The sequence below is a fragment of the Antennarius striatus genome, chromosome 4 (assembly GCF_040054535.1).
Source record: "Antennarius striatus isolate MH-2024 chromosome 4, ASM4005453v1, whole genome shotgun sequence".
In the NCBI taxonomy this organism is placed as follows: domain Eukaryota; kingdom Metazoa; phylum Chordata; class Actinopteri; order Lophiiformes; family Antennariidae; genus Antennarius; species Antennarius striatus.
Window position 1 is genome coordinate 10,020,521 of NC_090779.1, and position 16,790 is coordinate 10,037,310.

Below are 16,790 nucleotides of genomic sequence, written 5' to 3' on the forward strand. Positions count from 1 at the left end.
TATGTGCAGTTCCATCTTCAGCTGCCTAAACAAATTGTCCACCCTCAAGTGCCTGATGCAGAAAGACATAAAACAAAGCTTGGTGGCAGCCAGAGTCTGGAGCTAACAAAGAAACAGAGCCCACCGCCAACTTTCCATGCCTCTGCCAGGTGAAGAGCAACACCAGAGCCTGCCATAGCGCTACTTCTTCCAGCTCACCTGAAGTATCTGCAGCTCAAAGCCTGACATCGTTAAACTAACAACAAGCATGTGAGCCCATGCATCTGCCCCCCCCCCCCCCGGACCCCTCTAAACTCAAGTGTCTTGGCTGTTCTGCTATTTCTTAAGTTCAGAGGCCTGGCATTTTCAAACAGTGCTGGGTTTTATGACGCTTCCATTACATAACTTCCTCACAGTCCACAATGACAACAAAGAGTGTGTAAAGTTAATGTTCTGAAACACAAACAAGACCCCAGGAAAAACCATGAGTGGAAGCGAGACCCTGAATAAAAAGGAAGATTTCAGAACAGAGGGGGAGGACAAGACAGTCATGATGCATGCGGTGAGGATTAAAACTCAGGCAGCATAACCGTACTGGATACAAAAGCAGCACTGATGCAGAAACATGAATTACAGTATTTTCCGCACTATAAAGCACACCTAAAAACCTTGAATTTTCTCAAAAAACCGACAGTGCGCCTTATAATCCAGTTCATCTTATATATGAAAAGGGTATTAAAATAGGCCATTCACTGAAGGTGCGCCTTATAGTACGGAAAATACTGTACTCAGAACAAAATAAGTAATTTTGAATCAATTCCTCATCGCGTCTAGACAGACTGAACACCTCCGGAGGAATTACAGCGTCAGAGCAGGGCCATATATCTGACACTAGAATCCACAAAACAAACCAGATCCAGCGGAGTGGAACTGTCTCGCTGATAAGAGGGCAGACACCAAAGTTACCCAGATATCTGTTCAAAAGTTCTTTACAACATTTACGATGACTTACTGAGACGAGCACAGGAAGCTGCATGAATTGCCTTTGGACAATTGGATGCTGGGGTTGCAGACATTGACATAGGCCCACCAACTTGACTTTTTAAGTCAACTGCCAGTTGCTTTAAAATCCCATGAAAACTTGGTGTTTACACAGCGAAGCTCAATAACCATTCATCACTTGGAGCTGACGCTGTCATTCCATCCAAGATCCTGCTCGCTGATAATTCCGCTCTGAAACCGACAGTGTTACTAAACTAAAACTCCTCACTGAAAGGTTTGTTCGTTAAAATTGCCCTCAGCATCACTTAAAGGCAGTTTGACCCGCCTTCACCCTTGAAGCAGAGTGTAAATCACCTACGGAGCAAACAATAAAGTCCTCTGGTGTCAGTCTGTGAGGAGTGTGTCTGTCTGTGTTTCTCTGCCTCTGTTTACTCTGCTGGGTGATACAGAGAGTGCATTCCCCAATGCTGGCTCCCTATGGTCTGCATGAGCTACACATGCCCTGTAGGCAGCAAGGGCTTGGTTGTCTTGGCAGTAATGGACTGCTGAAGAGAGCATTTCAACATCAGGTTAACAGGAATTACAGGCCTAAATCTCAGCCTGGGCCTTCAGGGCAGAGGAAACGCCCTCGTAGAGAATGGGAAGAAGAGGGATGACCTAGGAGATAAGGCTGAGCTTTGGGGATGTGTGAGGTGTTCAGCTTAAAAATTTTTTTTTAAAAAAACGCAGCTCATGTGATATTACTGGTACAAAAAAAAAGAAAAAGAATACAGATTAGGAAATTTAAGCACAGAGGAGTCAGGTAATCTCAAGAGCAAGTGAAGGGAAATCGATCCGGTTACATTCACAAAACATCCATACACTCGCTGAAATTACACCCTTATCTTGGTGGACATGTGTCTGACGGGGGTAACAGTATGTGCAAGTTTTTTTTTTGGGGGGGGGAGCTCATTCTGCTTTGCGTGTGTGGGGCTATTTTTCCACATATAGGAAGAAAAAAAAAAAAGAGCTGTGTTTTCTTAAGATTTCCACACTCTCAAATTGCTTTTGTGTCTTTAAAAACAAGCAGGAATCAGGCGGGTTAAGATGTCAACAGTTTAAAATCACTATCCCAGCAGCTCAAGGATTCGACAGATCATCACCACGGATGATTCACAAATGAATCACGCTATTTAAAAAGGAGAACAGGAAGCACAGTTGTCAGTTACAAAATAGGTGTCATTTGTTCTGCTTTTTTAAAACTCTTTGTCAAAAAGGTCTCTAAGGACGCCCCGGACAAAGAAAGAAACATATGGCTGCACGGCTCAGTGGCCCCCATGAGCAGAGGCGCACTTGAGAAACACACAACCATACATATGTCACTCTACCAATGGCTTTTTGTGGGACAAGGTGAATTATTCATCCCCCCCCCATAGCAGAGGGAATACGTCACTCCGTCTAGTGCTTCTTCAAAGTTCTGCTGTTTTATGAGCAGCCTTATTTCTAGAGCATACATATAAACAAAAGCTGGTGCGCCGACAGTGAATCAGCAGTCTCTGCAGCCGCTTTTGTGTTCTGCCAATGCTTACATTAACTTGAGAAAAGCTCAAGCTGCTCTAAATATTCTCCTTAACGCCATCCATCTTGGTGCGGATCTGAATGGTTAGATTCCAGGAACTGGACCACTGGCAAAGATCAACTCTGCGTCGAAGTTGTGTGGGATCCTGTTTCCCAATAATTTATATATATATACTGTACTTTATTCCTTTTTCTTTTTTTTTTGGTTGATTGTTTTGTATTCTACAAAAACTTTAAGTCCAAACCACGGTAAGAGCAGTTGGTTTTGGTTAATTTTTCACAGATTATTGTCATTGCTTTATTCGAATTGTGGGTGAATAATTCCAGTTATATCCAGTCAGCAATAATTTAAATGTTTTATTATGTTTTTAAAGTCAAGCAAGGCTGCTTTATTAACATTGTGTCGAACAAAGACGACTCATCTGTCACCCACTTAATTTAATCATCAGTTCTCCTTCGATTATTCAATTTAATTGAATTTACTGATGCTAATTCTGCACGACAGAATAATTAAAATGGTGAGGGGCTGAGAGTACAGGAATGTGTCATGGACCAGAGGAAGATCCTTTAATTAGGGTAAAGATCTGCTGAATTAAAATCGGTGCTCAGACGGTTTACTGCTGGCTGCAGCCGTATGGACATAAACGACATACCAGAGGTTTGAGACCAAAGCAGGGGCTGCTTGCCTGTTTAGGTTGGGCTTAGCATAATTAAAGCCCAGCCAACTGTAGCATGGCTAATCAGGGTCTCGGTAGATGGGCCACACTTGACGGCCAATTACACAGTAGCTAGGTGTGCTCCATCACATCCTGCTCACTCCCACAGAGCCCCATCAGTGTCTGTAGCTCCGAGGCCAGCGGCTGCCATACCGACAGGAACAATGGGTCGCTCCGTGGGACAATAGACGACACACAGACCACAAGCAGGAAGGTGCCAAGTCATGAATCATTAACAGGTGCTTTTTGTTACGATTACAAAACGACACCCTTTTTCTGACAAATAATACATGAACGGAACAATAGAAGGATAATATTACCAGCCACACTTAAATCACAAAACAAGGCATTAAATGTATCCAGTCCTGACACAATTAAACGGTTAGTAGCTGCGTAAACCAGACGTCGGCTTTAGTATCACTCACGCATTATGTAATTACTTGATGGACAGAAAGTTACTAAACGTTATTTTTGACAATTACAGTTCATTAAAATGCAGTTGTCATTTTTTAAAGGTTAAAAAACATCAATCTTTTCTATTTATATCAGCAAAATAAATACATTCAAATGTTAGTAGGACACAAGTGTTCAGGCATTACCATGAGCTATTGGGAATAAAAATGGATGATTTTTCCTCTGTCTTGTATTTCTTAGACAAAAGGTAAAAACACAAAAAAATGACAGTAGCTTATAGAGAAAATAATTATTTTCCTCCCATACTTTATGAGGACGTTTGAATTTTCTTTTTGTCTCAACAAATAAGCGTCACAAAATCATCTTATGACAGAAAATAATTATTGTAATCTTACATATGAGGTATTTTTTAGATATTCAACACAATTGATGAACTGATCTTTTTACAGCTCTAACCACGATATAACATTTGTCTTATTGTTTTAAGCAGTTTGATGTATTTAAAAAAAAATATTAGAATTTTATTCTGTGCCATCACTCCATCTTCTGTGGGCTTTACCTGGTTCTCAGGGTGGTTAACGGTAAACAGTCCCACGCAGATGATGACTTTGTGCAGCAGCTCTTCAGAGGAATGCTGGGTGCAGTACCAAAGCAGAGAGCTGACGATGTGCCGGAAAGCAAGAGACAGGCCTTCAGCTCCTAAAACAGACTGCAGGGTCACAGACAAAACACGTTAGAGTGTTTTACAGTAAATTAAACATAAATTGTACATGATTGTGATTACAAAGACTTCAACACAAAAACAATACAAAGTAATAAAAGATTATATGTTTTACTGGTGGGAAAATACAAGCTGCACAAGTATAAGCAACTCAAGCGGGGTCCCACCATAAAACATCCCGATCCCGCTCAGAAACGAGATGCTAGCAGCAGCTCACAGACAGTATTTATTAAACATGTCAGTGTGACCGAACACCAACAGATCATCACTACTCCAGATCATCACTATTACCCTCTTAGGTATTACATCTATGGATGTTGCAACGCTAAGGGTACATATAACTGGATGAACAATCTAGGGAGCTGCCAAACAGAACAAAAGAAAATATTTAAGAATAAACATAAATAGATTAAACTAAATTTGATCATTTGCAAAGACAAAGAACAGGAAAAGGAAATGAGGAAAGGGTGTTTCTGGTTAGAAATTGAACTTGTACTCTTTTTTAATTTATTTTTGAGGATCACAGATATGCAAAAACACTGTCATGAACCCTTTTGAATGCTCCTCATTCTTCATATTACTAGGAACTGATGCTGCAGAAGAGCGAGTTAATGGTCTGAATTCTGATCATCCATTGCAACACATATCAGCCGGTGCTGTGAGGTAACGTAAAACATAAGGTGATTACAACTCGCGGCCAAACTAGAAACGTTTACCGTGTTCATAAAACACCGGCAGTGCGAGCCTTTCATTTCCAGCTGTTTTGAGTTGGCGGGACGTGGCAGGGCAGTGAGAGGAAGCTGCTTCAAAGTAATTACCTCAAGACATCAAAATAATTAACAGCATTCTGGCTCGCTCTCGTGCCTCTCCGTCTGTGTGGTGACTTAGCGCCGTGAAAGCTGCTGCCCCCGCCTCCTGGAGGTGGGTAATGTACAGCCCTGCATACAGTCCTAATCACCAGCGCTCCAACCTAACTGCTGACCCAATGAGTTCTATTCCACCCCAACAACTGACCCGGGGTCAGAGGTCACCTATGTTTATGTCCATAGGTCAGCTTCATCTGGAGGAGTGTAACTCCTCTTCTAACGGCTCTTAACAAAGGAATACCTGTCATTCTGTCATGTACATAATTAAATTCAAGGAGAGAATAATTCAAATATCTGCAGAACCAGTAGAGATAATAATTACTCTTTCACTGGTTATTCAAATTCTGCGATGTAATATGAACGCATTTCTATAAAATGTGTAACACCGTAAATACTCATCATAGAAAACAGTATCAAAGACAAAAAAAAAAATAGAACAATAAAAATCAGTCTTTAATTTTCAACAGATAAATAAGATAAATGTTCAAGAATGTTTCAGCAGTGAAAATTAAATATTCTAAACTTGTTATGGATACCTGGAAGGCAGATAGGTCAAGAAGGGCAAAACTGTTGAGGAAGCGGATGCCTTGCAAAGCCACCTGGATGACCCCAGGGGCATAGGGTTCCTGACTTTGGGAAGCAGACTCTGGCACAAAACTGTGCATCAGGATACAATACAGAGTGTGGACCACTCCCACCAGGTCTGTGGATTGCAGCAGGGTCGTCAATCCAGTCGGGTCCTGGCTTTTATTGTCAAATATACTGGAAGCACTGGAACAGAAGAGGGAGGGAATGTATAGTCAGAATAAGGAGATGAAAAACGTAGTCCAAACAGTATGTAAAGCTTGAGCTTGTCCCATTCCAATTTTGAAAAATGAAGATAAGAAAAATAAGTTAAATTTGTAGACAACGTTCTGTTAAGATAATATATGCTCCCCTGTTTGTGTCTCTTCATCACTGCACTTAATGGACTGAAACCAAGTTTCAAATGTGTTGTTGGTGCTGGACAGTAGCTGGTCTTTGGTTGCTCTTTTTGCTCTCCACGTGCTTCTGTTCTTTTATAGAATAACAGTTTGTCATTCCTTGCATGCGAGGAGCTTCCATTCAGTTTAAATTCGCTAGTAAAACTCACTACCAGCCAGTTTGGTTGCAGCCAAAGACTGGGACCTTTAAGAGTCTGGATGGCTTCTTCCGCTCTCTCCAGCTACAGTAAACATAGTAATGCAATGACGTGAAGATCATGGCAGTGGCTAAAAGTTGGCAGATTCTATTAAGCTGCCTGACAAGGTGCTGAGTGCTACGGCAAACACTTAATCAAGGCCTGCCGGAGAGGATTCAAGGTGGTATGTTTGTTTGGCTCCAACTAGATGCCACCCTGTTGGATAAAGGTACTGGTAACATCATCCTTTAACAGCAAAGCCAGGGATAGTTCTGGATGGAAAAGAAGAACCAAGTTCCTTTGGATACAAGCCTGACAGTAGGGAGAAAAGCTCCATTTAGTATGACAAAGATCTGACAAACCCGTTTCGGATTACTGCAGGAGACTTAAACATTTACACGGTTTGTATTTTCTGGAGCTGTGTTGCCAGGATTGTTAAAAGATGAAAAAATATTTAGGTAGAATAGACAAGTGAATACCAAAATATTTAACTCTGTCTGAAAAAAGTCTATTTAAGTCATATGGGTCTTTCACTTCATGTTACTACTGTTAATGTTTGAGCTTCACTTGTCCTACGATGTCCGATGCTTTAATTCAGGGGTGTCTAACTCATTTTCATCAAGGGTCACATTAGCATAATGGCTCTCCTCAAAGGGCCAGATGTAAATAATAAATGTAACTAAATGTAACTCAGTGTAATGTAAAATAAATGTAACTACTCCTTAACGTTAAATGTATCTGAATTTATTACTTATCCAAGTTAAAAACATTACAGTTGTACAGAAAAAAAAAAGTTTGCTTGTTTCTGTTATAACATAAAACCTTTTAATTTGTCAGGTTATTAAACCCACAGAACTCCATCAATCAATGATCAAACTATCCAATGAATAAAGAAAAATAACATCAAACACAAGTTAAGATATAAAGTTTGTTCAAAACGTTTTTATCAAAGTTAAAATAGACTTCATTACTGCATTGTGGGAAATGTAGTTTTTGATCAAAACACACTTTTGATCTATTTACTTTAAGATACTCTGACCTTTTATGTTCTTGCGGGCCATATAAAATGATGTGGCGGGCCACGATTGGCCCACGGGCCTTTAGTTTGACACATGTGCTTTAAGGCTTCAGTAATTCGTCTACAGAGAGTGTAAATTTTCCAATTGTTCACTGAATCTGTGAGTTAGAGAGGCTGGATGAGGTGAATGCTTCATGGCATCACTTCACTGTGACGTCCAACGATAAAGCCTTCACTACTCACACAGTAAGAATGGATTTTAAGGAGAAGTGAGAGACGTTTAGTGTTCAGCAGTTAAACTTGTGAAAAGAAAATAATTTCCCATTCATAAATTTTGGAATTTGTAAAGAAGAAAAAGAAGCGTCTTCCCCTTAAAGGATTTTAATTAGATAGTTAAACACATGCACCACAACAGGAGTGTATACAGAGGAGACCTTCATCTAATCATACCCACAACTGCAGTGTTAACAGGACCCCACATTCAGCAGTAAAATTAAACCTATAATGCAACTAGGACTTTTTATTCATTGTACAGAAAACTTCAGTGAAATCATTCAGCTAGCGTGGACAGACAATTTAAGATTACCCCAAAAGCACCACGTATGACTTGCATACATGTGCAGAGAAGGGAGTGTGACCTCTGGATGGAACCTACACTGCATGCTGATACTTGATGTTAGCCAACAGGCTCTGTGTGAAATATGCTGCTAGGCAAGAACACAGACTCCTAATGCCAGTATAATCCCCTGACACAGCAACTGGCATGGGCAAAATATCCTGTGAGCCCACTGAGCATTCTTATACACGACACATAGGAGATGTTGGCAGTACTGGGCTCGCTGGCTGTGGTATTGATCATAACACTGGTCTCATTAAACCTGTAAAGTCTGACACTTGTTCTCACAGATATTCAGTGACAAACAGTCTTCTAGTGAGCTGGTGTGAAGCAGCTGGTCATTGTTATTGCAGCACCTTGCAGCTGGCAAGATGACAGGATCTCGGAGTAAAGCAGTGCCAAGACATGTGTTTATCATGGAAGAGAACCTAATCGTCTTCACTGATACGTTTATCACGATGATTCCAGGTGCGATAACCTCTACGGTCAGCGTTTCTTTTTCTTGTGGTTCTGATGTCTTTTGCTGTGAGAGCGTGCTAAGCCTCCGTCAGCGGCGCCACTGAACCTTTCTGAGTGGAGGTCACTGTTGCACATGTGGGTGGGCTTCCCCCCATGCTGGAGGCTAAAGTTTATGGTGAGTGACAGAGCATTGGGTCAAGTAGATCCTATCTCTATCTGCAGGAACAACAGCTTATGCAGCTAGCTGGCTTGAGGAAAAGACCGTTTGTCTGATTGCACGGGGGCCACAGTCTTTGTTTGAGCGCCATCTTTATGGATCCTCGTGACATCTAAGAACGGACAGTTACTCAGGCTTTGTTATTAGACTTTCAGAGAAAGGTGTGTGTGTGTGTGTTTGTCCTGGAGGACGAAGGAGCGATTACAGAGATGTTCAGGTGAGTAATAGAGTAAGAGACATACTCACCGTCCCGTTACCACAAAGCACAGCTTGCACACGCTGTGGAGCAGAGCTGAGGCTTGCTGGAGGAATGCGGAGATCTTAGGATGCTCGTCTACAGGACTTTGGACCGACAAGAAGCACCCGTAAAGCTTGTCGATCAGACCCATGTTTACAACATAGCTGCAGAGGAAGTAAGTGGTAGTTACTAGTCTAGGTAATGTTAATGAATTTATTTTTCCCAAAGCAAAACAAACAAAAATACCAAGCAAAACGTTTCACACAGGCAAACAAAGGCCTTCACTCTGCATACTTGAACAGGCCAGGAACTGAAAGCAGACACCTCACCTAAGCCCTCCATCCCCTACAATTACTGTGATATCTCTAATTTGTATTTGCCAATGACAGGTCTCATGATCATGTTCCCTTTACTCTTCCAGCCACAAATCACTGTTAATAGTGTCATTAGAGGGGTGTTGTGCCAGCCCAGCTCTGGGCTCTTAACAGTCTGCTGACCTGGGGCGGTCTCCTCACAGCTCCAGTAGGCCTGGACCTTTGGGCTGAGCTCAGGAACAGACAGCTTTAAGAAACATACAGAGGTCTACAGCTGTCAACCAAGACATTCCTGTGGTCTCTGTGCTCAAAGAGGAGCCATGGTTTCTCTTCTCGTCACATTTGTGATTTTTCGCAATTAAAACTGTCACTCACTGAGAAAATCACAAAACAGGTGATTGTGACCGTTTTCAACCTCCACTGCAGGTCATCTGACACTTGAACCGAGTTCCATGGTTTTGACCTGATCCTCTTCCACAGTTTTACTTAAGTCGAAACGATCTTTTCTCACACCGACTGCTAGTTTGACAGCCCACTGGTGGTCGAATTTGCCAACTATTAGTAGAAATAAGTAATAGTGACTAAAATCACTGAAAGCCAAGCAGAAACACTGGTAATAAGAGAAAAAAGAAATAATCATCTCTTGGCAACATAATACACAACATATCTTTATATGATGTGAGTGTGGCGAAAGCTACAAATGTTTTGATCTTTCGTCATTCCTCACCAGCGTATACATTATACGAGGCAGTTGGGGTAAATGTCGTACTTCGGGATTAGAGTCTGACGACACCATTTTTCTCAGGCCCTCCCATGTCTCCAGGGTTACGAATGGGTCAGTGGATGAGAGCGGTGGGCCTGTGCAGCTGCTCTGTCCAGATGAATCATGGCTGGTGGGAGGGACGGTGGAAAGACTGCACTCTTCCACATGGCTTCATCAGGCCGGGCCTGGATTTCCTCACAGCCCACATTTCTTCAACATAGTCCCAACTCCTACAGCCCAGACCTACACTGCTAGCTCCAACACCAGGTTCAAGGGGGCCTTTCAAAGCTTTGGAAGTGCTCTTTGTTTATGCTACTTTGAGCACCCCCACTCGCCCCCCACCCCCACCCCACCCTACCCCTCACTAGAAACTGATTTTACTTGAAATGCCGCACTGGATAAAAAAAAGAAAGAAAAAAAAGTACAAATTGGATGAATGCCAAAACACACACTCATTCTCACACTACTCCCATTCTAACAAGACACCACTTGGAGCATTTCCAGGAGATCTAACATTTTGTCAGTTTTTACTTTACATACACTGTTGAGGAAATCAGGGGTCTCAACCCAGAGAAGAGGAGCGGAGGAGGTATGTACTAAAGCAGGTAAAAAGGTCATGAGATGAGAAAGAACTGCCATGTAGGATGGGAAGCAGGGAGGCAAAATACCTGATTAGGTTTTGTGCATGAGTATTGAAGGACTCTGTGGCAGAGCTCTTGACCTTGTCATCTGTGGAGATTTGAGGCCACAGAGACCCCAGAATGGTAGCAACGGTCTGCAGCAGGCTGGTGGTCAGACCCTCAAACACTTGTTTGTTCACGTTACGTCCAAAAACAGATTTGTCCTCGTCTGGGACACACAGCTGAAAGTAAGAAAGGAAAAGAAAATTTGTAAAGTAGTTAACCTCGCTGTAAATTAATAAACAAATATTGTTTGATGAATAAATAGGGTTGCTAACAGGCTGCATTAGCAATCAGAAAGGATAGCTTAGGCGTAATCTAGTGTACAGGGAAAGAACATGTTAATTCAGCCTTTAGATTGTGAATTAATAGTCATATATCTAATGCAGAACATCAAATGCCACATTTACTAGCAAATAACATTCACTCACACCGACTTCACATTATCGTTTATCCTTTGCAATACTACTACAGACACATATAACAGCTGATTAGTGCAGGTCTTTGACCACGCAATCACAAACTGGTGTAAACACAAAGCTCCTTCGGCTGCAACAAGAAATTAGATTATTTTTAACTTTGCAGAATATACAAGCACGCGTCTGTGTTTAAAATATAGTGCTACTTGTTAGTGGAGAACCTTGCAGAGGTAAAACCTTCTCATTTGGTCTAATGGTTGGGGTGAATGCTGACAGCATAGGTAAATCCACTGACATTCTCCACAAATCTAATTAAGAGGGTACATGCTCACGTGGCAGCGAAACCCCCCAGGCTTTAGTCTGTTTCTCACAAACACACATACCAGGGCACAGAATACACTTTCAGTCAAAAAAGTGTAAATACATACATAAAATAAAAATACAAAGATTTTCAGAAATTAGTATTAGAGTTTTAAATTGAAGCTTGTCATAGCAATTATTTAGGTTATTTATGGTATTTAGGAGCATGGATAATTCTGAATCTGCATTACACACATGCAGAACAGTGAGTTTGTCTGCTGCAGTGCTGCTGGACATGTCAGTCAGCAGAGCAGCTGCTGGGATGTTTTATATAAACTGAAGCATACAATCTAAACTCTCCCTGTGTGCCCTAAGGAAATATGACTGCTTTGGATTGGAACTCGGGACTGGAGACGGAAGCCCCTGTAGAGTTCATGCACGCAGCACAACCCCGCTCCTGCGCCTAGCCCCGTCTGTGTTGTGAGTGCAGACGGCCCCACCGAGCCGCCACCGTTTTGAGTAGGCTGATGTTTACAGTCCTTCTTATGGCGTGCTGAAGGATATGGGCTGACATGTCACCGCAATGCAGCCCGCCTGCCTGCCTGTCTGCGCTCTCACATTCCCCCCAGTCAGGAGGTATCTGCAGAGAGGCCTGTTAGTCACTAGCTTGGGTCTTGCCTCGTCTTATGTGGCTGGAGCTGACAAGCCAAAAGTAGGGTCATCATTGGTCAGAGTGCTGTATTCTACTAGAGCAAAACACAGAAATCTTAGTAAAACACTTACAGTATTTTCCACACTATAAAGCGCACCTAAAAGCCTTTAATTTTCTCAAAAACCGACAGTGCGCTTAGTAATCCAGTGCACCTTATATATGAAAAAGGTTTTAAAAAAGGGCCATTTATTGAAGGTGCGCCTTATAGTCCAGTGCGCCTTATAGTGCGGAAAATACTGTAAATGTTTGTGCGACTATACCAGAAACATAGTGTTAGTTGTGTTCAAGTATCTTATGCATAACTTTACCATTTAGTGTACTGAAATGATGCCGTAGGTTCAAATACTGGATTTAACGGAATCATTCCTAAAAAATTTTCTTTTGATGACAAATTACAAAATGAACCCACCACCACTTTCCCATCAAAATGACTTTATTCACACTTTAAAAAACACATCAAGAGGAGTGGAACAAATCTCACGCAAACAGGAGACCATTTGTGCGGTAGTGGTGATGACCGATGAGAATCATGCATCAGACGTGATGGGATGCAGAGACTTACTTTTAGCTGATGCAGCAGCAGGTCTATGAGGAACACGATCTTGTTGCTCAGCAGCACATAGGAGCTGTTGACTGGGCAGCAGAGACATGCCAGGTAGTAGGTATTTACAGCAGCACAGAGGGATCTAACAGAAAAACGACAACAATTATTAATCATGAGTCTAAAAAAAAAAAAAAAATCAAGGGAGGCTTGTATTCCCCTTGCAACACATCTGTATGGACGTACTCGCCCCCGGGCAATGACAAGACTATCTGAAGCCATCAGGAAACCAAACATACTCTTCTATATTTGTGGTTTCTTAAGGGTGCAGTTTGTCTTCACAAGTCAAAAGCATATCTCCCTGACAGCACTAGTAAGGAAACTGATTTAAGGAATAAAGCACTCGTATCAGCTACTTATGCAGAGACTCCCTTTTCTGCAGCCACCTTCACAGGAGCTGAGCACAATCTCAACCCCCATCTTTGGCTGAGATGTTGCAGTATTTCCGCTGAACAGATAAAACCATTCCTCTCAGCAGTTCCTCACAGCCGCCAGGCAGCGGCCAGTGCCGAGCCAGTCAGCGTGCCTCTGTATTATGTCTGCTCTGAAACAAGCCCCAGTGAAGATTAATGCCTCAGATAACTGACCAATCGTTCTGCTGTGACTGCTACTCCCCCTCGCCCCCGGTTTCATCAGTTAATATTTTCTGACAACTGTATATTTTAGCCATTGGTGGAATGGCGTGTCCTATCTGCTCACTGGAAGAATGGAATCTGCTTCTCCAGTACCTAAAGTAGGCCATGTTTATTTCAACTGGTAAACATTTTGATATCTACCAAAACCTTCACATCTGCTGCGCGTTTTCATTCAAACCACGTTGGCACAGTAAATGAAAATAGATTAGACTGAGGCAGACCCGAGTCTGTCAATAACTTCCTCTATTCTTTGCGCTGCATTATGCTAGTGGGCACATCAGTCATTTGGCCACATTGTTACTGACATTGCAGAGCGAAGCCGTCAGAGATGGAATGTGGTGTTAATGCGAGAAGCGCTACATTTTGACTGATCGGATGGTGTCCAAATCTGACATAAAGTCCACTTCCGCCCACCTGAAAACAATCACAGCGCTGAGCCTGCTAGCAAATTGTTTATGTCCTATATGACAGCCATATTGAATGTAATTTTATTAAAGTGTGAGGACAGTGGAAAAAGTTCAGTCGTAATGGTTAAGTGCAGTCTGTGTGGAGCAGGAGGTGAGGTAACATGAGATCTCTACCAAACTATGCTGCGTGAAGCCAAGGCGCGTCAGGACACTGTGCACAGGACAAACATCGGCTTCTATGCAAATACCAAATTGACAACTGAAATACTTTCATTCACAAGCTTCATGCAGCCTATGAAATTCAAGCTGCAGTAGTTGTCGTGTACATTCTTCCAAAGACAGGAGCTGTTTTACGTGCCTTAAGTCACTATCCTGGTATTTAAGATCAGATCCCTATTGAGTGAAGTGGTGAAAAAATAATAACCATATCATATGACTGAGCAGGACTGACTTCATTACTGTCAAGGAGCGGTTTCAGAGCAACAAGATAAAGTCCATGGAAGTTCAGGTTACACCTGGGATAAATGAGATTTGTTTGTGTGTTAATTTTAAACAGTACATCTTGGAAATTGAATGTCAGCTTTTCTTCATAGTTGCTTCAAGTCAAATACAACTAAAATCCCATATCTTTTTTTTTTTTTTTTGCTGTCATCTGATACAGGCAGTTTCCCCGAGGCAGATTTAGAATAAACACCAATTTTGGCAAACTAAGAATGAAATTGTGAGACTATTTATCAATTTAGGAGTAACATGAAGCAACTTTTCAGTCTATATTGGAGACCTTTTGACCCTTATTCAATTCCTTAAATGCAGTTTATTCATGTCTGGCATATAGTGAAATGATTTTTGTTCCCCTTGTCACATAAAGTTAAGGTATATGTTTAGATATACTGTAGTCTGTGTTCACATTTTTTTTTCCTATTACTTGGCCTCTGCAAAATAGTTTTCCTTATTTTGTTTCTTCCATTTGGAAATCCCCAAACATTACAATTTAATATACTACAGTATCAATATATCATACATAAACAAACCATAGTGGTGTAACTGGAATCATTTCATATATTACTTGGGATTTTAAACCAGGAATGGCTTTTAAAAAATGGAGCATTACAAACCAGCGATACAGCATTTATTTAAACTTTATTTCAAGGCATAGATTTCTTTTTTCTTCTTCTAAGCCTCACAAACATATTCTAATCAGATCCGTTCTTTTTCATCAAGGCAGATCAGGCCCTCACCATCGACTCACTTCACCGCTCATGTACGGAGCATGCAACTGCTTTGTACTGCAACAAAGCTAATCAGGCTTGTCTCTGGTCATCTTTGAACAAATGAGGAGGCTGTCAAAGGCTTGTTTGAGCCATGTCCTAACATCAGCTCGTACAATGAACCATCACAGTGATCTGTCTTTGGTTTCCTCCCACCTAATTGAGCTTGATGAGCATGACACCTGATAGTTCACCCTCTCAGGGAATCTCACAATCTCAATACCACTCAATGACAGTCACGGTGAAAAATTTTAGGAACAATTTGATAAAGAGCCGCCCAACCCGATCTCATGTTTCACAAACACTTTGTGGGAACTAATGAGTGTCAGTCTATCCAAGAAGAAAAAATTCCACCACCTACACCACTATTAGTGAGGTTCCCATTACACTGAAAGACTGGACTTCACATGTGCTCAAAATGACCACAGCTATTGCCCCTCACCACCCATCTGCTGCATTATCACTCTAAGAACGGGGCTTTGAAAATACACTACAGTATACTCCTTTCACAACTTTTAAATGGCAGACTTATCAGATGCATCCAAAAACAGAGGGATAGAGGAGAAAAAGAGATGCACATAATGAGCGATGTAATCTGCACACCTACGCTAAACGGCTTAACCTCAAATGGCCGCAGAATACCATTTTACCTGCAGAGCTATTCAGATCCATAGAGAAATGAGGCCAAGAGTTAGAGGGCTGGAGAACACCTGATACTCCTCGCCTCCCTGCAGCCCCCCCTGGGACCAAGCCTGGGTGGCCGGCAGGCTTACACACAATCAGGTACAATAAATACTCAAATTTATATTTCACCTACAGGACAACAAAGAAGAAATTCACCCGTCAATGATGTGACTCAAAGAGCAACCAGACTTCCTTGCATTCATTGGTTTACTCTCCAGTATAACTTACATTTAACACCCAGATGGTCTGTTTCTAGATGGATGGTTATGAGTCTGTCCAGCTCTCAACTTGTCTTTTTATAATAGTGAATAGTTGACTCTCAATCAGGTGACAACAGGACAACAAGCATGTAAAAGGCTCTTTATGCTTTTTGTCACTGCCTGTGTGTTATCAACCCTGAGATCTGCGCTCCTCAACCTGAGTCTCACGTTTCTTGCCCTCTCAGTGCGTTTCCTATGTGCGTAGTCAAGCCTGACTGAAGCGACGCTACAGAAATCTGACCGACTTCCAGATCAGGTTGTCCCTGCCTCTTAAACAGGGTAAATTTGTGTTCAGGGGAAGAAAAAGAACCCTAAGCCAAAATAGAAGGCGAGGAGCGAGTCCATTTCCTTGTGCTGTCAAACAATCCCTTCATTCACTGCTATCGAAATGACATTTAATTTGATTCTGCTGTTGATCTTTCCAATACCCTGAGTGCTTCCAAGACATCTACTCTGTCTGTCGTGCCACACTGGCCAGGTATGAGAAATCTGATGAGCCGTCACACACCATCATGCACACCCACACACACACAAATGGTGGAAAACATCCTGAAATAAAACCACAGGTAGCGGGTCTGATTTCACAGGATACACCAGGTCATGTGAGACAGAGGTGGAAATACAAATTGGGTTAACACGCAATGTCCACTGAGTCCTTCTCTAGTGATCACCTGCTAAAAACTGCCAGAGTGTAGGATAACCAAAAACACCAACAAGAAGGACAGATATGAGCGCTTCAACAAGATTCTAATTATATTGTACAGAGGAAAAATGCAGAAAGACTA

General features: G+C 41.9%; 1 protein-coding gene across 3 annotated transcripts in view; it reads right to left on the reverse strand.

Moving 5' to 3' along the window:
• scaper (S-phase cyclin A-associated protein in the ER) overlaps positions 1-16,790 on the reverse strand; it is a 62,983-nt gene that overhangs the window by 4,234 nt on the left and 41,959 nt on the right. For all 3 annotated transcript variants that reach the window (XM_068313927.1, XM_068313925.1, XM_068313926.1), the window contains 5 exons: positions 12,713-12,836; positions 10,708-10,901; positions 8,971-9,126; positions 5,792-6,026; positions 4,228-4,377 (listed from right to left, as the gene is read on the reverse strand). In XM_068313927.1, the coding sequence (XP_068170028.1) occupies positions 4,228-4,377; positions 5,792-6,026; positions 8,971-9,126; positions 10,708-10,901; positions 12,713-12,836 (859 nt within the window). The remainder of the gene's footprint in view (positions 1-4,227; positions 4,378-5,791; positions 6,027-8,970; positions 9,127-10,707; positions 10,902-12,712; positions 12,837-16,790) is intronic.